Here is a 23,647-nt window from a genome sequence, read left to right as displayed (position 1 = left end):
GCACTTACTTTTTTAAAGTCAATTAATTAGAACTCTTTCACATAGTCTGGTAGTGAAATATCATTTCCACACCCATGACCCATATAACATACTGATAAAACAGGCATACAGAACAAAAAAGGCAGATTCGAAATTTGCCTGTTTAAAAAAAAAATTATCTCCCTTACTTTAAATTATCAACTAAAAAAAAAATTACAGGAGCCAACAAAAGGCAAAGAAGAGACCAGGTGCAGTGGCTCACACCTATAATCCTAGCACTTTGGGAGACCAAGGCCAGCAGATCACCTGAGGTCAAGAGTTTGAGACCAGCCTGGCCAACATAGTGAAACTCCATCTCTATTAAAAATATGAAAATAAATAGTGGGGCATGGTGGCACATGCATGTAATCTCAGCTACTCAGGAGGCTGAGACACAAGAATTGTGTGAACCCAGGAGGCAGAGGGTTTTTTTGTATATATATATTTTTTTGAGACAGAGTCTCACTCTGCCACCAGGAGCCAGGCTGGAGTGCAGTGGCACGATCTCGGCTCACTGCAACCTCCACCTCCCAGGTTCAAGCAATTCTCCTGCCTCAGCCTCCTGAGTAGCTGGGACTATAGGCACATGCCACCACACCCAGCTAATTTTTGTATTTTTAGTAGAGACGGGGTTTCACCATGTTGGCCAGGATGGTCTCGATCTCTTGACCTTGTGATTCACCCGCCTCGGTCTCCCAAAGTGCTGGGATTACAGGCGTGAGCCACCGTGCCTGGCCAAGGCAGAGGTTTCAGTGAACCCAGATCATGCCACTGCCTGGGCAACAGAGTGAGATTCCATCTCAAAAAAAAGGTGAAGAAGACAGTTACCATCTTAGGCCTTTTCAAAAGAGAGAAAGAGCTAAACTTCTGATACAGTAATCTGAAGAATTTCAAAGAGACAGATTATAGAATTTAAAAATTAAAAACTTCTTGCATTAAAAATAAATATTTTTAATAAAATCTTGTTATAATTATTCAGTTTTGTATTAATGCATTTTTAATATCAAAGTCTCAGCTCTAGAAAGTCTATTATATTTAATTATTGCCAACTGAATTATCTAACATTTTTTAAAAATAAATTCCTTTTCTTACTATCCTTATTTACAACTTACATAGGCCATTCATGACGTGCTTGAACTTTAAATGGTTTGTCCTAAAGATCTCTCTTTCTTGAGCAACCAGTCATCTTATTTTAGGACAAAAAGATTCACCACACAAGATACTTTCTCATATAAAATTTTTTCTTTTTTTTTTTTTTTTTTTTTTTGAGACAGAGTTTCGCTCTTGATACCCAGGCTAGAGTGCAATGGCGCGATCTCGGCTCACCGCAACCTCCGCCTCCTGGGTTCAGGCAATTCTCCTGCCTCAGCCTCCTGAGTAGCTGGGATTACAGACACGTGCCACCGTGCCCAGCTAATTTTTTGTATTAGTAGAGACGGGGTTTCACCATGTGGACCAGGATGGTCTCGATCTCTTGACCTTGTGATCCACCCGCCTCGGCCTCCCAAAGTGCTGGGATTACAGGCTTGAGCCACCGCGCCCGGCCTAAAATTTTTTCTTTTAACCTTTCTTACCTAAAATGCCTCCTTACATCTATAACTTTCTTTACATTTCTCTTACTTCCTGGTTCCTTTTACTTTGTTTTACATATAACCTCTAAATAACCTTTGAATTAGACAAAAAATATTTACCTTTAATAAGAACATTTTTTTTTTTATTCCACCAGTTGTTAAATGACCTTTTTGAAATATTTTCCTTTGTGCTTCTTAACTAGCCTGGCATTCCACAGCACCACTGTTGATGTCATCTATGATGTCATGAGCGTGGCAGCCATCAACATTACAGCCCACAGACTGGGCAGTCCCCAGGATCTCTTTAATAGTTACAGAGAGTTCTCTGACTAAAGATCAGTGCCGCATCTGTTGAGCAATGTTGACAATCTCATCGAAAGTGATATTCCCGCTGTGTTTAATGTTTTTCTGTTTCTTTCTGTCTCTTGGTGGTTCCTTAAGGGCTTTGATGATCAGGGCAGAGGCAGAAGACACCACCTCAATCTGGGACTGTCTGTTCTGAATGGTCAGTTTCACTGTAATCCTCAGGCCCTTCCAGTCACCTGTTGCCTTGGCAATGTCATCACCAACCTTTTTTGGAGACAGACCCAGGGAGCCGATCTTGGGGGCAAGCGCAGAAGTGGCACCGACTTCACCCAGAGTGCACCTCAGGTATATGACTTTGATCTCGTTGGGGTCGAACTTCGGCAGCATGGTGGAGGTGGCTGGTGTCAGATGAACCTGGATTCTGGACGACCGAAGAAAGTTGCACCTTGGCCTCCTCCGAGCCGAAAGCCAAAAGCAAGAACACTTTTTTAAATGTTTTCCTATAATGTTTAAATTGGAAATTATACAGACATTTAATCAATATTTATTTAATATAATCTTAGATTCTAAATTATGACAAATTTGTTTATAAGTATTTATTGCATTTATCTGATTAAATTATTTAAGAGTTTACCTATATTATTTATAAAAACCATGACAGTCATTATTCAAAGTTATTTCCCTGTTATAATCTATTAATTTCAGGGATTTACCTAACTAAGAAACTTAAGGTTAAAAGTATGAGTAGTTAACCAATAACTCAGGATTTAGCTGTTTTCATTAAACCAACATTAAATGTCTTATTTATCAAAAATTACACAAGCAAAGATCATTCTGTTTTGGGCTAGCTTTATAGTTTTATAATCCTTATGGCAAATTTTGACACCTTATAGTATTCTGTAGAGATAAATATAAACCTCTTGATCAATAAATGCAAACAAAAATACTAACAATTCTTAAGGTATTTCTAATAATTATTTTACCAATAATTTTAAAGCCAGCTTAAGATTTTACTTACATTATGTGAACTTGAAAGACTTAATATATCTATTGACTTAACATCTCTATCTTATAACAAAATATTTGACTTGAGCACTTTTTTCTTAAGCCAATTAATTAAAGCTGATTTATATATTTGTAGTAGTGAAACATTATATACATAACACATGAATACATAGACGTATTAGGCACACAGATAGAAGTAAAGGTTATAGATTCATAAGACTTCCTCTTTTCCTCTTATTTTAGACTTCTAATATCTGAATAACCTGTTTCATTACCATAGGCAGTTGTCAGCTAGATAACCTTAAACTTTCATATTAAAGGAAACAATTCTTTGGTGAAAAAATCAGACAGCAAAAATTGCATCTTAGAGTACTGAGCGAAAAAATCTGTTGTGCTAAAGGGAAATTAAAACAGACACCAGGCCAGACATGGTGGCTCATGCCAGTAATCCCAGCACTTTGGGAGGCCAAGGCGTGTGGATCACTTGAGGTCAGGAGTTCGAGACCAGCCTGGCCAACATGGCAAAACCTCATCTCTACTAAAAAAATTAACCAGGTGTGTTGGCGCACACCTGTGGTCCCAGCTACTTGGGAGGCTGAGGCACAAGAATTGCTTGAACCCAGTAGATGAAAGTTGCAGTGAGCTGAGATTGTGCCACTGCACTCCAGCCTGGGCAGCAGAATGAGAACCTGTCTCAAAAAAAAGAAAAAAAAAAATGCCAAGTTTAAAATTATAGAAATCTATCATAGGGTTGCATAATGAGATCAATTTTCTTTAGACAGGTAGTTCTAATTTTAGTCTCCATCTTTTAGCAGGATCTCTGTGCTCTGGGCAGAGCCTACACTGAATCCTGGGTCTCCAAAAAAAGAATTTTCATGAAGCTAGACCCAGTGATGCTTTTACAGTACACATTTTTTTTTTTTTTTTGGACAAAGGCATTTCTCTAAGTGTCTAAACCATACTCTTTCTTATCTTAAACATCCAAGAGTAGCTTCTGTTATAATAACTATTTTTACTCAGAAAAAAAATAATCAGGTAGCATAGTACAAAAGCAAGAAATTTAAGATCTGAGAGGAACTTGTCTATTTATACTCATGAGGTTTCATAAGGAAAAACAGAGTTTTCTCCCCCAAAAGGAGTCTAATGCCTTCTCTACTTTAATCCTTTTCAAAAGGTTTATAATTAGCCTAGAACTCTGATAGGTACTCTTGAATACCAGTCTCTGGTAACTTTAGAAATTGCACCACTGTAATAAAGAGGGGAAAAAAAAACTTCTAAGACTCTCATGGAGAGGTGATAATGTTAAACATTGCTAATCCTTTTGTTTTTCAGTCAATAAGACTTTTTTCTTTTTAACTATTTACAACTTTTTCCAATTGAGTATACTCCAGTGAACAAAATTTAGAGCATATTGCTTTCTCTCTACCTAATTTCTCCTGAATTTAGAAACATTTTGTTGAGTATGCTCAACTTATGGCAGTATATTTATTTGCGTAAGTGCAGTAAGATTCTGTTTTCTTTTGTAACAGAACACAATTAGAGATTCTGGTTATTTTACCAAGGCTTTGACTAGAATGGCATGCTTTCAAATATAAACAGGTTACTTTAAGGAATCAAATTTTACTTATAGAGCCAATAAAATCCCCTTGGGAAAGCTGGCCTCATACTTTGTCTACACAGTCCCTGTACAGAGTTCCTGACCTATGTTAAATAAAGAATGTCATTTTCTGCAGACCCAGGAGCCCTACATTATCTTGGGACCTCAAGAGGAAGAACATTCATCCAACTCATGCAAAATATTTTCAGGCATAGATAAATCCAAGGCTGGACTCAAGGTTTTAAAAAGTATAATCGGAGATTCCTTATAGAACAAAATTTCAGCAAAGCCAATTTTAAAAAGAGCCTATGTGGCAAATAATTATTCTTGCTGCACCATAATATTCTTGCAAAAAAATGGCTCCCTAACTGGAATCAATAAAGACTATAAATGGTCTCATAGACCTGTTGTATAATAACTGCCAGTCTGTTCTGCTTTGCTGATTTTACAAGGTGCTTTGTGATCTAGCAGTCCAGGGAGTTCCTGTCTCTTGCTGTCTATTTCCTCTAAGAAAGGGAGCCCACAGTTTTCTACAGTGTCATAGTGCCTGATCAATAAAATTCCATATTTGAGGTCAAAAACCCCCTTAAGTGCTTGTTAGTCTCCTACTTTGGTTTGTCTTCAGCACCCAACTAGTGCACATTTCTCAAGAATCCACTGAGACTAGAAACCCCCCAAACACTGGAAGGTAACTTAAGAATGTGTATCCCAAGACCTGCAAAGACCAAACACATGGCCCACAAGTACTTTTACTTTCAAGCCCTGGATCTTGCCTATTACAAAATCTTGATACATCTTTTTAAACCACTCCCTGCCAAGTCTCTTTTCAAGGTTCAGAATAAATTAAGAGATCAGCTTTCAGTTTTCAAATCCTAAGCTCCACCCCTCCTACCCTAACATTGTTTTCAGATCCTTGCTTCCTAGCTTGATTTCTTCTCTGCCTCAGTTTCAGTATCTGTAAAATGGAAATAACAGTACCCATCTCACACAGGGTTAGTAGTATTAAATGTAAAATGTTAAGAATAGACCAAGCCCATCATACTCCTCAATGTCCCACATTCTGGATGGGGGTTGTAGGGGATGGAGGTGCGAACTTTTTAAAGTTTTTTAATATAAGTTGCTGTGAATACTTCAGATATTAAAAAAGCAGATTGGGTGATAATCAACCAGCATTCCTACCATTCTTATCTGCTTATCAAGACAAAACCTGCCAATGTCTCAGCCTACCTGCATTCCAAGTGTTTTGGAATTTGGTGGTAAAACCTGACCTGAGGCTTCTTATAATCTTTACTCAGCGGAAATGTGCATGTAGTTTACTACAGCATATTGTGTTTATTTAGAGGAGCTGCCCTGGATCTGTGGGGGATGAGTCTTCTCTAAATTGTTAAAAGCAGTCCATGCCACTATTCTGAATAAATATTTCCAAAATGCAAAAAAAGTTATTCTTGCTCTACTTTATACAAATAATTGGGCCAAGCACAATAAGTCTTAAAACCAAGACTTGGCCAGGCACGGTGGCTCACACCTGTAATCCCAGCACTTTGGGAGGCCAAGGCAGGCAGATCACCTGAGGTCAGGAGTTTGAGACCAGCCTGACCAACATGGAGAAACCCTGTCTCTGCTAAAAATACAAAATTAGTTGGGCGTGGTGGTGGATGGCTGTAATCCCAGCTACTCGGGAGGCTGAGGCAGGAGAATCGCTTTAACTTGGGAGGCAGAGGTTGCAGTGAGCTGAGATCGCGCCACTGCACTCCAGCCTGGACAACAAGAGCAAAACTCCATCTCAAAAAAGACCCAAAAAACTAAGACTTATTTTGCAAATAAATTTGTCCTATAATTTGTCTTTAATAAAAAGGGGGGCTAGAGAGAAAAATTATGTTTCAAAAGAGCTGTAGCATACTTGTTAGATTCTAGTTTTGCCTGCTATTCTTGAGTTTTTATTATTTTCAGCAATTTGGACTAAATTCTGAATTCTTTGTGGACTATGAGCGCCCAAACTAATGCTTTCAAACTTTCCTTCCACTTTTCTGACTTCTACTTAATGAAATTTCTACTACCTTTTTCCAGAGGCCCTGCAAGCTAAAGGTTATTCCTTGTCCTACAGGCGACAAAAATGTGTCAGATTACCATGCCTTCCTCATCTACAACTAAAGGTATTTTGAGTCTAACATCTGGATAAGTCATGCCCAACATTAACCTTTTTCTTCTATTCCATAGAAACGCCTGTTATTGTAGCCTGGCGTGGTGGCTCACACCTGTAATCTCAGCACTCTGGGAGGCCGAGGCAGGTGGATCACAAGGTCAAGAGATCGAGACCATCCTGGCCAACATGGTGAAACCCTGTTTCTACTAAAGACAGAAAAATTAGCTTGGCATGGTGGCACGGCCTATAGTCTCAGCTACTCGAGAGGCTGAGGCATGAGAATCTCTTGAACCCAGGAGGCAGAGGTTGCAGTGAGCTGAGATCGTGCCACTGCACTCCAATCTGGTGACAGAGTGAGACTCCGTCTCAAAAAAAAAAAAAATGCTTCTTATTAAAAATCTGTTTGCCTCATCACATATAGAGGCCTAGCCCATCTGCAATGCCACTCTCCTGATATGGGAAATAGCCATTTAACTGAACTGATCTAGCCTCAGGACTAGAAAACTGACTAAAAATATACGGAATGGTATATTTAAATATGCTCTTTCCCATCTATCCCAATCAGTCTAACAACCTCTGGCCTAAATCTCTCTCTGCTAGTGACTCCATGCCTGATTGGTTCTTAGAGCTATTCACCTGGATCCCTCAGAGATTAAGATCAATTATACAAAGGCTTCCGAAGCCAGGAGTTTCACTCTTTATCCTAGGACTCATTATTTACCTTATAATTCACTGTTCACTTAAATGCTGTGCTAAAATGAGAATACTAATGCTTTATCATGCAGGCCTTGAAACCCCATCCAGGCACTTCTGAGTATGGGCAGACAGCTGCAAAGCAGTTCCACTCCTCTTACCTCGGGGTCAACACCTACTCCCATTATGCCTCATGTTGGCAGGAAAAAGCTCAAGTGGTCATCGATCGCCCTTTCCCATCTTCATAGCCCACATCTTAAGAAGGTGTTTCATAACCTTATTTACTCCTGAAATTTACTCCTGCCTTTAGAAACCCAAAGGGAGGGACTGAAACTGCCTTTGCAAAAATTATAACTCAGAATATTATGATGGTGAAAGAGATCTGACCTAACCAACTCCATCTTGCCTCTAACCTCCAAGCTGTCCTTGTTCATTCCTGGGCACAGGCCGAACTAACTTTTGGAGGAACTTATTATAGTTTAACTTTGAAACAAAGATTATAACAGCCCCTTCCCAAAACAAACCCCCTTTCTGCCTGGGGACTAGACTGCCTTTGTAGGACTAACAAATTAGCCACAAGATTAGAAATTATGGTTTTGGAGTCATGCAGCTAGGGGGCGCAAGATTCCAAACATCCCTACACTGCTCCTCAGGATAACATCAAGATTGAGGGAAAGGCTACACATATTTATGAGGGGAGCCCCATATATGTTTACTGGGTAAGCATAGTTACATAAATCCTATGTTCACTTTGGGGCAGAGTTTTAGAATAAAAATGAGGTAAAAGTTGGCCTTTATGTCAAAAGATAAACTGTAGGACACAAACATGGCTTCTGAACAATGGAGAAATAACTAATTGGTTAACATCAGTTTACATTTTTTGGTAATGAATAGGGCAGACGAAATGTTATTATCATGCCTGTTTGGGAAATTAGGCTGTTCTCTCTCTCTCCTGATTTCTAGGAAGGTCAAATAACAACTTCGTTTTGGTTTAGTTACATAAAACTTCAGTATGACTGACTTCAGTTTGATTTTTACTCTCATCACTGGGGCCTAGTGCAGGAGCTTAGTCCAAAACAATGGCCTCCTATAAATTTATTTAACAATTTTCCCCTTTTGGTCAAGGCTCAAGTGAGAACCTGATCAAAACTAAGGGCATTGGCACTAGTCTCAGTTACCATCATTTTAGGTTTCCAGTCTCAACATACCATTCATAGGGTACAGTGTCCACATCATCGTGCATTTATTTGAGTTTTTTGTTATTCCAGCAAAAGACAGACTATTTGACATTCAACAGATGGCTGCATGAAAACATTTAAAACTTCTTTTTTTGAGACAGAGTCTCACTCTGTCACCCAGGCTGGGGTACAGTGGCGCGATCTCAGTTCACTGCAACCTCTGCCTCCCAGGTTCAAGTGATTCTCCTGCCTCAGCCTCCCAAGTAGCTGAGACTACAGACATGAACCACTATACCCAGCTAATTTTGGTATTTTTAGTAGAGATGGGTTTTTGCCATGTTGGCCAGGCCGGTCTCGAACTCCTGACCTCAGGTGATCCGCCCACCTTGGCCTCCCAAAGTGCTGAGATTATGGCCACAAACATTTAAAACATTTTGAGAGCATACAGTGCAACAGAGAGACTACTATTATTACTCTCAGGAGGATAATATTAAGAGTCTGGAGTATGCTCCTTCGCTAGGGTCCTCATGAAACAAACCAACTAAAATAGAATAAATTGAAGAATGAGCCAGATGAAGAGTGCATCCATCTTAACCAAGTAGCCAGTCTGTTAATTTTTTCATCCCAGTCTCTCTGATACCTGATGTATTTATCCTTGTGCAACAAAAAGTGTTAGCAACTGCAACGATTCCTTCTACTTCAGCTAACAGAAAATCTATCACCTCATGACTGAGTTAAAGTATGGAGTGACAATTTGCAAGTTACCCACAGAAACTACTGATTGTGAAATTCTAACTATAGCATTATTCTGCCAGACAAAAAAGATAGGCATAAGCAAGGAAAAATTAAGGAAAATAAGAGTCATATTATGGCAGAGTATTGTTCTGACAGTTTTGTTTGGTTTTTGGAGACAGGGTCTAGCTCTGTCACCCAGGCTGGAGTGTAGTGGCAGTGGCATGATCTCAGCTCACTGCAACCTCCACCTCTTGGGCTGAAGCCATCCTCCCACCTCAGCCTTTTGAGTAGCCAGGATTACAGGTATGTGCCAACATGCCTGGCTAATTACTGTATTTTTTTGTAGAGGCAAGGTTTCGTCATATTGCCCAGGCTGGTCTCAAACTCCTGGGCTCAGCAATCCACCTGCTTCAGCCTCCCAAAGTGCTAGGACTACAGGCATGAGCCATCACACTCAGCCATTCTGACAGTCTTGACAAAAAATTCCCCATGATAAAGTTAACAACTCATATCAGTTTGTGGTTTCAATGTCTCTGGTTATGGCATCAGGCAGTTTGGTGAACTCTTGATGTGGTCCACACATCGGGCATGAGACTTGTCCCTTAAAATTTACATCGAGTTGTCTAGCTTCAGCTGTGGGGCTTTAGAAACAGAGCAGTTCTTGTGCTTAGTTGGAAAATTATGGCCAGAAACTGGAGGAAACTAGAATTCGGGATCCAGTCCAGTATACAGGTAGACAACAAAAACCTGAAAACAATGAATAGGAGTACAACCTAATAACAGGTGTACTATAGTTTTTCTTATTCTCTTTACAGTCACCCCCATGTATTTTTTTTAAAAAGAGGCCAGGCGCAGTGGCTCATGCCTGTCATCCCAGCACTTTGGGAGGCTGAGGCGGGCGGATCACAAGTTCAAGAGTTTAAGACCAGCCTGGCCAACATACAGCAACCCTGTCTCTACTAAAAATAGAAAAAATTAGCTGGGTGTGGTGGCAGGAGCCTATAATCCTAGCTACTCAGGAGGCTAAGGCAGGAGAATCGCTTGAACCTGGGAGGCAGAGGTTACAGGAAGCCAAGATCGCACTCCTGCACACCAGCCTGGGCAACAGTGTAAGGCTCCATCTCAAAAAAAAAAGAAAAGAAAAGACAGAGAGAGAGAGAGAGAGAATGAAAGAAAAGGAAAGAAAGGAAAGGAAGGAAGGAAGGAAGGAAAGAAAGAGAGAGAGAGAAAGAGAAAGAGAGAGAGAGAGAGAGAAAGAAGCAGCGTGTTTCTTTAAAAACATTCCTTTCTTCACCTCTGGCTGCTGTCCCCTCTTCTCACAGTAAGAGGTCTGAAGAGTAGTCAATCTACTCCTGTTTGTATGTTTACCTCCCACTCATTCCTCCAGCCTCGCCTCTCGACCTCAACTGCTCTTACTGATGTCTCTAATACGTTCTGTGTTGTAAACAAAGGACATTTTCAGGTCTTTACCTTAAGTTCCAAACTATTCTATTATCTCTGCAGTACCTTCAACACAAGATATCTAGAAAAGGACTCACTTTTCCCTGTACCCCCAAACACACTCCTCTTTTTCCCTTTCTAAAGAGTACCTCCACTATTGGTCGTCCAAGAAATCTGGATGACAGCCTAGTCCTCCTTTTCTCCCATGCCCTCGGCCTCATCCATTACCAAATCCCCTCACTCTATCAACCCCCACAGAGCACTCAAGTGTATCCTTGATTCCAGTGCAATTTCCCCATAACCTCTATCATGATCATTCTAAAATGTAAGTCAGATAATGCCAGTCCTCTACTAACAGTCTTCCAGTAGCTCTTCATTGCCTCCAGAGTAATCTCTAAGCACATATAGGAGAACAGAGTCCTTTGGGATCTTGAAGGCCCAGCCTTTCCAGCCTCGTCTTTCACCACATCCTCCTCTTACTGGATGCCCAAACTCCACAGAAACTCTCAGTAGCTTCCTGAACTTGCCAGGTGATTCCATGCTGTACTTTGACATGGAATCTGCAATGTCCTTTCTGGCCCAATTTGCTGGGCCAACTCCAATTTGTCCTTCAAGACTTAGCTTGTACCTGCTCAGGGATTCAGTAACTTGCATAGGGACAGTTTCATTATTCATCTACTGTAGGTTTTCTTTTTGAGACTCTTAAGATATTTGGATTAGTGTAAACTCTAAATGGTTTCATACAACACTAAAGAAGTATGGCCTACAGTAATCCCACAGCTACAGAAGTGGATTTGTTCTTTTAGTCACATGTTGGTGACTCAAAATCTGTATTATGCATTTGTAAGTATTTATAAATGGTGCTTTTTTTATTATTCACAGTATACCAAGGCAAAAATAAGCTTTTGTAAGTTAGAATTCTGTAAAGATTTCTGCTTATTCAGCTCATCCCATCTTACTCATGACCAGAATCTTCATGTAACAGCTTGGTTGGTCTGTCAATCCAGGTGTCTTTACATAACAAATCCTACAGATGCCCTTAACTCTGAATTCAACAAGGCAATGTTGAAAAAGACCAACCTAGCACTCTGTATTTTTTTATTTTTTTTTTCACCCTGTCTTACGGTGCTGCAGCACTCTGTAATGAGAATGATATAGAAGAACTTTCTTAGGAATGCATCATAACATCCATGAAACCCTACATTTGATGATGGCATGGGAATATATAATTTTCTCCATGTGTTTCAGCTGTAAATGGATAATAATGGTAATCTCACATGATTATCCTGATGATTAAATGAAGAGAACTTTGAACAAGAGATAAAAACTTAGGATTCATCAGCATATAAAAGGTATTTAAACCATGGGAATTGACGAGATAACTAGAGAGAAAAAGTTGAAAGAGCAAAGATCCCAGCCCTCCTTCCAAATGTTCCCCACTCATTAGTTCATTCAACAATTATTTTTGAGTGTCTAAGATCTGCCCATCATTGAGGATGCATGGGTATACAAGAGACATGGAAAAAGCTTATAGTCTCCTCAGAGAGACAGGCGGCACACAATATTTAACTACAAACTATAAAAATTGCTCTAAAGGAAAATTTTCAGCACTCTGAGAGAATTTAATGAGGACCTAATTCAGATTAAATAAAATCATGTATATAAAGCACTTAGCAGACTATCTGAAATCTAGTAAGCACTTTGTTCAGAGAAGGCATCCCTAAGAAAGTGGCAATTATGCTGACACCAAAAACTTAGGAGTTAGTTATGTAAAGAGGAGGGGGAGCCGGGCATGGTGGCTTATGCCTATAATCCCAGCACTTTGGGAGGCTGAGGCGGGTGGATCACAAGGTGAGGAGTTCAAGCCCAGCCTGGCCAACATGGTGAAACCCCATCTCTACTAAAAATACAAAAAATTAGCCGGGTGTGGTGGCATGTACCTGTAATCCGAGCTACTCAGGAGGCTGAAGCAGGAGAATGGCTTGAACCTGGGAGGTGGAGGTTGCAGTGAGCTGAGACTGCACCAATGCACTCCAGCCTGGGCAAACAGAGTGATACTCCATCTCAAAAAAAAAAAAAAAGAAAGAAAGAAAGAAAGAAAAAAGAGTAGGGGAAAGAGCTTTGCAAGCAGAGCAACAACACCCAAGAAGGCCCTGGGGCAGGAAAATGCCTGGGGCACTCCAGGAGCTGAAAGGAGACCTGTACGGCAAGAGCACAAGACAGATAGTAAATGACAACACCATCTCCCTCTCCCCATGTGATTAAAATGACTTCAAGAATCATACAACATTACATGGACATATTGTACGATGGTTAAAACACACACACACACACACACACACACACATGTGCGCGCGCGCGCAGTAACTCTATACATTATATTAAAATACTAATGATGCAGATGAATTGCATCTACCTGAAAGCCTGTGGTTCCTTTTTTCAACTTCCTCCTTCACAGTCACCCTTCTCCCACTACTGAAAGGATGATGGACCATTCATCCATCCGGAGACTCATTTTGGTGCCTTGCCACATGGATAACAATTCAAGAAAACATCCTTTCCAAGAGTGAGATCTATGAAAACAAATCCAAGAAAAATTCAGCAAGAAATATTAAAGCATCCAGTATTGTATTGTTATTCAATTTTCATATAAATGCAAGATTCAAAATTTAATTTAAAATTTAGATGTGAAACAGTTATCAGATGGAAACACATAAAGTGCAATAATAAGAATACAAATCTTTTTTAAAATGGGCAAAATATTTGAATAGACACTTCAATGAAGAAGATACACAGATTAAAAATAAGCCCATAAGATAAAAAAAAAAAAAAAAACAACACAATAAAATACACACATCTAGTTACAATGGCTAAAATATAAAAAATTGACCATACCAAAAGTTGGCAAGGATATGGAGGAACTGAAATCCTTATACGCTACTGGTAAAATGATACAACTACTTTGGAAAACAGTTTGGCAGTTTCTTAAAAAGTTAAACATACATCTACCACATGATCCAACCATTCCACTCTTACCTATCCAAGAGAAAAGAAAGCATACATCCATACAAAGACTTGTACTCCTGGCAGCTATATTTGTAATCCACAAAAACTGAAAATAATCCAAAAGGTCATCCACGGGTGAATGGAAAAATTGTGGTTCATCCATATAATGGAATACTACTCAGCAACTTTAAAAAATAAATTCTTGACATAAGCAAAACCTGAATCTCAAAATAGTTACAGTAAATTAAAAAAATTCAGATCACAAAAAGTACATACTATATAATTCCATTTCTATAATACTCTAGAAAATGCAAATTAATCTACAGTGACAGAAAGCACTGTAGAATAGAAGGGAGGGTTTACAAAAGGACATGAGCAAACTTGTGGGTAATAGATATGCTCATTACCTTGATTACAGTGATGGTTGCATGGGTGTAAACTTGTATCAAAACATTCAATTGTACACTTTAAATACGTGCATTTTATATCAACTGTATCTCTTTTTTTGATATGAGTCTCATTCTGTAGCCCGGCGTTGGGAGTGCAGTGGCACAATCTTGGCTCGCTGCAACCTCCACCTCCTGGGTTCAAGCGATTCTCCTGGCGCAGCCTCCTGAGTAGCTGGGATTACAGGAGTGTGCCACCACGCCTGGCTAATTTTTATATTTTTAGTAGAGACGGGGTTTCACCATGTTGGTTGGGCTGGTCTTGAACTCCTGACCTTGTGATCTGCCTGCCTCAGCCTCCCAAAGTGCTGAGATTACAGGCATGAGCCACCATGCCTGGCTTTTTTTTTTTTTTTTTTTGAGACAGAGTTTTGCTCTTATTGCCCAGGCTGGAACACAATGGCACGATCTCAGCTCACTGCAACCTCTGCCTCCTGGTTTCTAGCGATCCTCCTGCCTGAGCCTCTCAAGTAGCTGGGATTACAGGCATGCACCACCACGCCCAGCTAATTTTTGTATTTTTAGTAGAGACAGGGTTTCACCATATTGGCCAGGCTGGTCTCGAACTCCTGACCTCATGTGATCCACCTGCCTTGGCCTCCCAAAGTGCTGGGACACAGGCGTGAGCCACTGCGTCTAGCCTATGTCAACTATATCTCAATAAAGCTGTCTAAAAAATTAAAGAATGGTGAGAAGACTATTAAGCTTCATATCATTGGCTTATTCGAAGCATAGTTCTATCAAGATTGAACATTTGTTCCTTGCCTAAACCATACAAGCTTCAAACTCTTCCACCTCCATAGCCTATCAATCCTATTTCTAAACTGTAACCTGCACTTCCTCTTCCAAATCTGGCCAGACATTTAATATATGCTGTCAACACAAATACCCCAGTGTAAGCCACGCAAGAGTGTGGATGACTTAGCTAAATGCACTGCTGCTACTCGAAAATTTTAAAGTTTAATGAATGTTAAACTGAGTGTAATTGACCTATAATTGCCCTAAGTCTAAAGTATTTTAAGAAGCTGATAGGTGCCAAGTGTGGTGGCTCATGCCTGTCCCAGCACTTTGGGAGGCAGGCAGATCACCTCAGGTCAGGAGTTTGAGACCAGTCTGGCTAACATGGTGAAACCCCATCTCTACAAAATATACAAAAAATTAGCCTGGTGTGGCGGCACACGCCTGTAATCCCACCTACTCGGGAAGCTGAGGCAGGGAGAATCACTTGAACCCTAGAGGCGGTGGTTGCAGTGAGCCGAGATCTTGCCACTGCACTTCCACCCTGGCCAACAGACAAGACTCCAACTCAAAAAAAAAAGAAGAAGCTGATAGGTGAGCTATCGGTACATTAATCTCATAGACAATCTTAGCAGGTTGAAGTCGATGGGTTTTGATTGACAACTGACTACATTGTAAATTGTAAATACATGCAATTTTAAGTTACCTGAATAAACTTTTCTATTCATTAACAGTAGTCATCTCAGTTTTAGAGGTTTCTGTAATACTTGTGTGCCTCCATCTGCATGCACAATATGGTAAGACTAAATAGACACCAAAGATACTCTGGGTTCTTGCTACTAAACATACTAAACAAGTATTTAAGCACTATGTGCATGTTGTTACAATTAATAAGGCAATCTGACCCCATCCCTGCTGCCAGGAAATTGCAATACTATTAATATATTAAAGAGGAAGACAACTGAGATAAAGAGAATGTGGGGGTGGGGGAGGGTAGGGTTAGGAGATATCAGAAAACAATCTCTTAGAATTACAGACTCTCAACAGCCATCCTTTATGCTTGATCTTCAGTTCAGTGGCTCTAGGATTCCAAGGGCCCTCCTAACTACATTGCCTTCCTTCTCCAACTCCCTTTGTCTCAGAATGCTATACCTTCCCCCATTTAAGTGTAGGCTTAAAATATATCCGTGTATTCTTACCTATGACAAACAGCTGGAATTGTTCATGGGAAAGGAGTCAAGGCAAAATAGCTAACGCATTCAGATCCTTGGAGTTTCCTTTTTAATTTATTGCTTTTTTGAGATGGAGTATCAGTATGTTGCCCAGGCTGCAGTGCAATAGTGATATCTTTGCGAGAATCTGTCTCAAAAAAAAAAAAAATCATTAGAGTCTTCATCTCAGGATGGACTAAGGCTGTGGCATACTGCTAAGCATTTAAAAATAAAGGGGGAGGATGGCCCGGATTTGCAGTACCTGAGTAATGGCAATACTCCCACCGAGTCTGATTTCAAGGTCCCTGTGAGATTACTGAATTCGAAGTTCAAAAGGTATGCGCCTAGTATTCCCACAATACAAATACAAGAGGTAAATAACCTCAAAAGCATTGATAACAGTAAAATAATTAGTTACAGTACCCATTACCTTTTTAGTATCCATTACCTTCGTTGGTAATACAATTTAACTGTGAGTTTACATAACGAAAAAGTCTTCCAAGGCGCAAGCGCACTCCTGCGGAGGGTATGGGGCTGTTGGCAAGGAAGGCAGCTTTTCTTTTTTCTTTATTTTTTCTTTTTCTTTTTTTTTTTTTTTTTTTGAGACGGAATTTCGCTCTTGTTACCCAAGCTGGAGTGTAATGGGGCGATCTCGGCTCACCGCAACCTCCGCCTCCTGGGTTCAAGCAATTCTCCCGCCTCAGCCTCCCGAGTAGCTGGGACTACAGGCACGCACCACCATGCTTGGCTAATTTTTTTATATGTTTAGTAGAGACGGGGTTTCACCATGTTGACCAGGATGGTCTCGATCTCTTGACCTCGTGATCCACCCGCCTCGGCCTTCCAAAGTGCTGGGATTATAGGCGTGAGCCACCGCGCCCGGCCTATTTATTTTTTCAAAGCGTCTGAGTCACCGATTCATCATGGCTTGTGACTGAGAAGGAAAGCAGCTTTTCAGTCGTATAAATGCCTTTTGTGTCCAGACGGCCCTCTATAAATCAGCACTATCAACCGTGTCCCAGGTGTCCACGCCCTTCTAGAAAACACTTCATTCATACCACTCTTGGCGTGCGCTCCTACCCGCCCGAGGGACTTGTCTTCCGCTGGAGGGATAACTATTTGGGGACACGGAGCACTGAGTTTGCCTGGGCCACACGGGAAGGATGACTGCGAAGCCTCCAGTCGGCGCGCGGGCTGAGGGGCTGAGGGGCTGAGGGGTCGAAAACGGTACCCGGCATACGCTCAAGCCGCGCTCCCCTCGCCTTTGAGAGGCCCCGGAACTGGCCCGGCGCTTGGCAGCAGCGGGAAGTCTTCCGGAAGGAAAAGGCCGGAACCAGATGATTGGCTCACAGTCGTGCGCTGCCCGGGGCCCCGCCCGCCTCACATCCCGCCCCCTGCCGTACGCACCGCCTGCTTGCCAGGCTCTGCGCCGCGCTCAACCGAAGGGTTAACTCGAGTGAGCGGTCCTGTGGTGAAGGGACCGTGCGCCCTCCGTGGCTAGGGCAAAGGTGGCCTGGTCTCCCGCGCTGCTCGGAGCCATGCTGAGGAGCTGCGCCGCGCGCCTGCGCACGCTCGGGGTTTTGCGCGGGCTGCCGGCAGGCCGGCGCGCGCCAGGCAGCGAGCCGCGACCCGCGCTGGTGAGTCTGGGCATTCTCGGGCGTGGGGCGGGAGCAGGACTCACAATCAGAAACACGCCTGCGGTAACAGAGCCTTCAGTTATTTATCCATACCCCAACCAGCCGACCTCAGAATAAATCTCACTTCGGCACCACACGGCGGCATAAGCAGCCGGGGCCTGGGAATACTCAGTCCCGAAATTCAGACCGTAAGAAATCGGATGGGAAAGTGACCCCGGTTTTTTTTTTTTTTTTTTTTTTTTTTTAGTTTTTTGTGTGTTTTAAGAGACAAGGTCGGCCAGGCGCGGTGGCTCATCCATGTAATCCCAACACTTTGGGAGGCCGAGGCGGGCGGATCACCTGAGGTCAGGAGTTCGAGACCAGCCTGACCAACATGAGAAACCCCGTCTCTACTAAAAATACAAAATTAGCCGGGCGTGGTGGCGCCTGCCTGTAATCCCAACTGCAAAGGAGGTTGAGGCAGGACAATCGCTGGAACCCGGGAGGTGGAGGTTGCCTCCAGCATGGGCTATAGAGCGAGACTCTGTCTCAAAAAAAAAAAGAGAGAGACAGGGTTTAGCTCTGTCACCCAGGCTGGAGTGCGTGGCCCGAGAGAAACCGACCCCCCGGGCCCGACGGCGCGACCCGCCCGGGGCGCACTGGGGACAGTCCGCCCCGCCCCCTCCCGCGGGTCCCCCCCGTCGCCGGGGGGGGCGGGGAGGGGGTGGGAGAGCGGTCGCACCGTGGGAGGGGCGGCCCGGCCCCCCCCAGGGACGCCGGCGCGCCCCCACGGGGGGGACCCCCTCGCGGAGGGCCCCCGCGGGGGTGGGCGCCTGGAGCGGGGAGAGTAACCTTGAACTGTAACCTTGAACTCCTGGGCTCAAGCGGTCCTCCTGCCTGAACCTCACAAAGCACTGGGATTACAGGCGTGAGTCCCCACGCTCTGCCTGGTTTTTTTTTCCTAATTTATTTTTAATTGACAGATAAAATTGTTTGTTTATCGTGTACAACATGATGTTTTGAAATATGTATACTCGACTCAGTTTTGAAACAGAGTGCAGGATGCTGGACTCACAGCAGGGAAAGGATCACTACTGCTATGACTGATACTAATAAAGGTTCAGCAGGGTCACACACTCTGAACCTAGGCAGTCTGGCTCCTAACCATTGCAGATCCCAGAAGAGCACCATCTCTTCCAGTGGTTTAATCCTGACTGTCTCTGACTTGTCTTGTTTCTGAGAAACAAGACAGCGAACACTGGAAGTGAGTAGGAGGCTTCTGGATGTCAGATAATCTCTGTAAATACCCTCTCCTAAGCCAGTTTCTTCACCTTTAAAGGTTGTTAGATTAAATGATGTAATGCAAGCAAACTGTTTAACTCAATACCTAAAATAGTATTAAATGTTACCTATTTACGTATCTCTATTTTGTGCTTTATTGATGTATTCAGTTAATACCGTTTAAGCCCCAACACTATGTGAGGCATTACTGGCCACTGATGATGTACAGGTAAGAAAGAAACAATCCTTTCTCTTAAGAAGCTCACAATCTAGTGTAGGAGAACAGGGTGTCAAAAGACGAAATTATAACACGTTTACTTTAAAGATCTTAATTGGCTTTTATTTGCAATTGTAGAATCAAGCAGCTCCTCATTCTATAAAGTAGAATGTTAGGATAAGCTGAGCCGAGGAGGTTGGCTTTATAGACATAAAGGGAGACCCCGTCTCTACAAAAAATTAGCTGGACATAGTGGCACATGAATGTGATCCCAGCTACTTGGGAGGCTGAGGTAGGAGGATCTCTTGAGCCCAGGAGGTTGAGGCTGCAGTGAACTGTGATCACACCACTGCACTCCAGCCTAGGCAACAGAGGTGAAACTTCTCAAAAAAAAAAAAAAAGGAAATGCCACAGGGTTGGGTCATGTAATGCCTTCACATGTTCCCTCCTTGCACAGAAGTTTTCTTGAAACTGACTCATTTCCATGACTTGCTTATCCTAACCCAAGAGTCTGTTTTTTGGTGGCAAGCATTCTGATGCTCTCAAGTGCCTGACTCATGCCCACCAGTCACGTTCTGGTTTTGGCATTGAGATCCCCTTAACCAAATCAGCCAATGATTTTTCCCTACCTAAGCATACAAGAAAAAGAAATTAAGATAATAGACATAAAATCTCTGTGAATTTCTGAAAGCCAGAGTTTACACCCCCTGCAATAATTGCCATTTATTGCCAGTTTCTTCTGACCCAATCAGACACCTGAGACCTCCCTAGGGGACCACCTTATGTTTCTGTCAAGACTGTCACTCTTGCCAGTGACTCACCAAGCCACTGCAAACTCCAAAAGGTCATATGCTGTCACATAGCACAAACTAATCCTTGGTCCCCACCCCAAGTTCATGTTTCCTCTCATAGCACAAACTAATCCTGGAATTGGAAGCCAAAATGATCATAGGGATCAATGCAAAAAGAGCAAAGTCTAAGCCGGGCAGGTGGCTTACAACTGTAATCCCAGCACTTTGGGAGGCCAAGGCAGGCGGATCACAAGGTCAGGAGTTCGAGACCATGGCCAACATGTGAAACCCCATGTCTACTAAAGATACAAAAAAATAGCCAGGTGTAGTGGCACATGCCTGTAATCCCAGCTACTCGGGAGGCTGAGGCAGGAGAATCGCTTGAACCCAGGATGCGGAGGTTGCAGTGAGCCAAGAGTGCACCATTGCACTCCAGCCTGGGCGACAGGGCAAGACTCTGTCTCAAAAAAAAAAAAAGTTAAGTCTGACCACGGTTGTACAATCTTCGGACTCTTTGACGCAGACAGGGGAGCCTCAAAAGACATGGGCAGTGTCTCTTGCACACCTCAAGGGATCTCAGGAGTTGTCAGCAATGTCCCTGCAGTCCCTTTGTCCATGTTGGCCAGAACTGTCATAAAATAAGATTACAAATTTAGTTTAAAGATCTTAATTGGCTTTTATTTGCAATCCAGAATCAAACAACTCTTTCTCCTATAAAATAGAATGACCAGGCTGATGCACTGAGCAGAGGAGGTTGACTTTAGAGACACAAAGGGGCTAAAATGGTTTCAAAGTTACTTTCCTTGTAAAGGTTAAAGCAGAGGAGACACCCTTATCATGCTGTCTAAAACTAGCTTGTTTGGGGATTTGGCTGTTGTCTCTCTCACTCTCCTTAAAAGATCAGATAAGCAACTTAATTCCCACTTAAAGTTGTGGAACTTCAGCGTGAGTAACTCCATTTTGCTTTGGTCTATTAGGCCTGGTGTAGAAGCTCAGGCAAAACCTATGGCCTCCTATGAATTTTATTTAACAGGAGTGAAATTGCAAAATTAAAATATGTATGTACTATGTGCTGTAATGAACTACTAAGGAAACAGAGGAGGGAACAGCTCTGTATTGACAAGAACTGAAAGACATAGTAATTTAGATGAGTATAGTGTTTCTATTAAGCTACTGTAGCTTTCTTTTAAAGAACAATGAATGCAGATTAGTCACTAATCTTGTACCATCTTGCACATTGGAAAAAAAATGTGCTAGTCTTACAAAGGTGAATTCATTTTTTAAATTATATGTTGGTGCCTTATAATCTGTGCTGAGAATAAGTATTAGTATTTACAGGCTTTATAAATCATGCTTTTTAATGTTCAGTAACTTACTCTTAAAAGAAGACACATTTAAAGAGTCATAACTTTTCTTAACGAGTCCTACTGTTGTAGGACTTTCTTCTCAGTTCAGCTAAAAACCGGGTTCTTGTTACGTGACCAGGAAAGATTAGGTTCATGGACACATAGAAGGGTGATAAAACTGGAATTTATTGGGTGAAAAAGGAAAAAGAGAAAAACTTTCAGCAGAGTGAGAGGAAAGCCTTTTACCTGGCTTCTGCGCCACCACACAGGAACTCAAGAGGCCAGGCTCCTTCCCTCTGCAAACAGCACGAACTTCCATGGCTCCACCCCGTTTTCCTGCTGTGCAGGCCCGTTGGAGATTCCCTGGGGACCCCTTTATGCTTGGCTGTCTCATTCCCCCTCTAAAGAAGTACATTTAACTGCCTTTAGGATAAGGATAAGGGTGAAGACTGATCTTAACTGCTTCCTGCTTACAGGGGACACTGTTTTTGAGAAAAGGCCATCAGAGCTCTCTCAGGCCTATCTGAGGGTCCCCGGCAAAAGGGGCCAGTGTCCAAAGCTCTGGTTGCATGACTGTTTGGAGTTTGATGGCTTGAAGGGAAGAAGAGACAAACTGGATTATTAGAAGACATACCAAAACGAAACACAGCGGGGGTAAGGACAGCTCAGAAATCCCCAGGCCTTTTACCAGTTTGTACAGGGAGAGGGAGTCCAAAAGCCGGACTAGTTTAAAAAAAAAAACAAGCCTTTGCTAGCATGTCAGGCTTCTGGGTTCCCTTTCCCTGAGCCTAATCCTATGCCAACCAGTTTAAGGTTTGGGAAATTAACTCTTCCCAGTTTGGAAGATGCATCTGAGGGGAGTGTCCCATAGTACAGAGACACAATTACCTATCAGTGAAGAGAGGACAGAGGAGGAGAAAGGAAAAAGGTGTTTTTCAAAGGAATCCCAGGGGTTCAGGATGCATTCGAAAGGGGTACAGACTGAAGATGGATGGCTACTCATCTAGAACGAGGGGAGCAAGTGTCTCTTCCTAGCAAATATCTGCGATATGCGAGGGAGGGAAGGTGAGGCATTCCTCTTTCTTTCCTCCGTCCTTGTATCCCCAACTGTGACAGGGTGCCACCTATAAAACAGGGAGGGCCTGGAGAATAGGGATTATCTGCTTTCACCTATGCCTCTATCACTGCTGCTGTCAGTAACCTTGGAGTTCCCTAAACTGCATTTGTGCCATGGATATTAGCACAACCTTTATCCATTAAACGAACGAGAGGTTTGGTTTAATCGGCAGGAATTAGCCACATTCGCCTGTGCTGTGCCATTTAACTTCTGTTATCGTCTGCCTCTGGAGCCCTTAAATCCAGTTTTCTTTCCTAGGGCGTTGACCTGAAACTTGGAATTGAATTTAGGACAAAAATGTGTCTCGGGGGGTCACATGGACTCCTTATCATAAGCTAAATGCTAAGGTGAACCTGTGGAATTGAGTCCTCCAACAAGGGAGAGAAAAGAATTTCATTTTTTTGTTTGTTTGTTTGTTTTTTGAGACGGAGTCTCGCTCTGTCACCCAGGCTGGAGTGTAATGGCGCAATCTTGGCTCACTGCCACCTCTGCCTCCCAGGTTCAAGTGATTCTCCTGCCTCAGCCTCCTGAGTAGCTGGGATTACGGGTGCCCACCACCACACCTGGCTAATTTTTTTGTATTTTTAGTAGATACAGGGTTTCACCATGTTGGCCAAGATGGTCTCGAACTCCTCACTTCATGATCTGACTGCCTTGGCCTCCCAAAATGCTGTGATTACAGGCATAAGCCACCATACCCGGCCCTTATCTTTTTTTTTTTTTGAGATGAAGTCACACTGTGTTGCCAATAGGTTTTTGACATGTTGTCCAGGCTAGGCTTGAACTCCTGACCTAAGTGCTGGGATTACAGGCATGAGCCACTGCACCCAGCCAGCTTTATCTTATCTAATTTAAAACAATTCAGGTAGTCTCAATTACATGTCATGTGGATAACTCCAGGCAATTTTTAACTTTAATGTGAAACCTGGTAAGTTGTTTTAATTATGTGCTCTGTGCAGCCAAGGTTTGACTCCGTCCAGCATAATTAAGGGCATGGTTAGTTTTATATGTCCCAGGCCTTACCAAGTTGTACAATTCTCAAAACCCAAAAAGCAGTTTATAACCTTAAAATGCTTAGCAAACCTAGTAACTGACCTGCATAATTTAGTCTACCTATTTATATTTTGACAATATCTGCATTTTACCAGTAATCTTTAAGACTGTTTTTATTTTTCAAAGATTAAAGTCACAT

General features: G+C 42.3%; 1 protein-coding gene and 1 pseudogene across 2 annotated transcripts in view; one reads left to right on the top strand and one right to left on the bottom strand.

Annotated features, from left to right (window-relative positions):
- Positions 1-1,570: 1,570 nt before the first annotated feature.
- On the bottom strand, positions 1,571-17,390 carry LOC105724180 (large ribosomal subunit protein uL11-like; annotated as a pseudogene).
- A 235-nt stretch (positions 17,391-17,625) lies between these two features.
- Positions 17,626-23,647, top strand: part of THEM4 (thioesterase superfamily member 4) — a 36,919-nt gene continuing 30,897 nt past the window's right edge. For both annotated transcript variants that reach the window (XM_012462742.2, XM_064370815.1), the window contains exon 1: positions 17,626-17,724. In XM_012462742.2, coding sequence (XP_012318165.2) covers positions 17,626-17,724 — 99 coding nt within the window. The remainder of the gene's footprint in view (positions 17,725-23,647) is intronic.

Source organism: Aotus nancymaae, unplaced genomic scaffold, assembly GCF_030222135.1.
Source record: "Aotus nancymaae isolate 86718 unplaced genomic scaffold, 86718_ANA_hifiasm-v0.15.2.pri h1tg000108l, whole genome shotgun sequence".
Classification (NCBI taxonomy): Eukaryota; Metazoa; Chordata; class Mammalia; order Primates; family Aotidae; genus Aotus; species Aotus nancymaae.
This window is presented reverse-complemented; position numbering and strand designations above follow the sequence as displayed.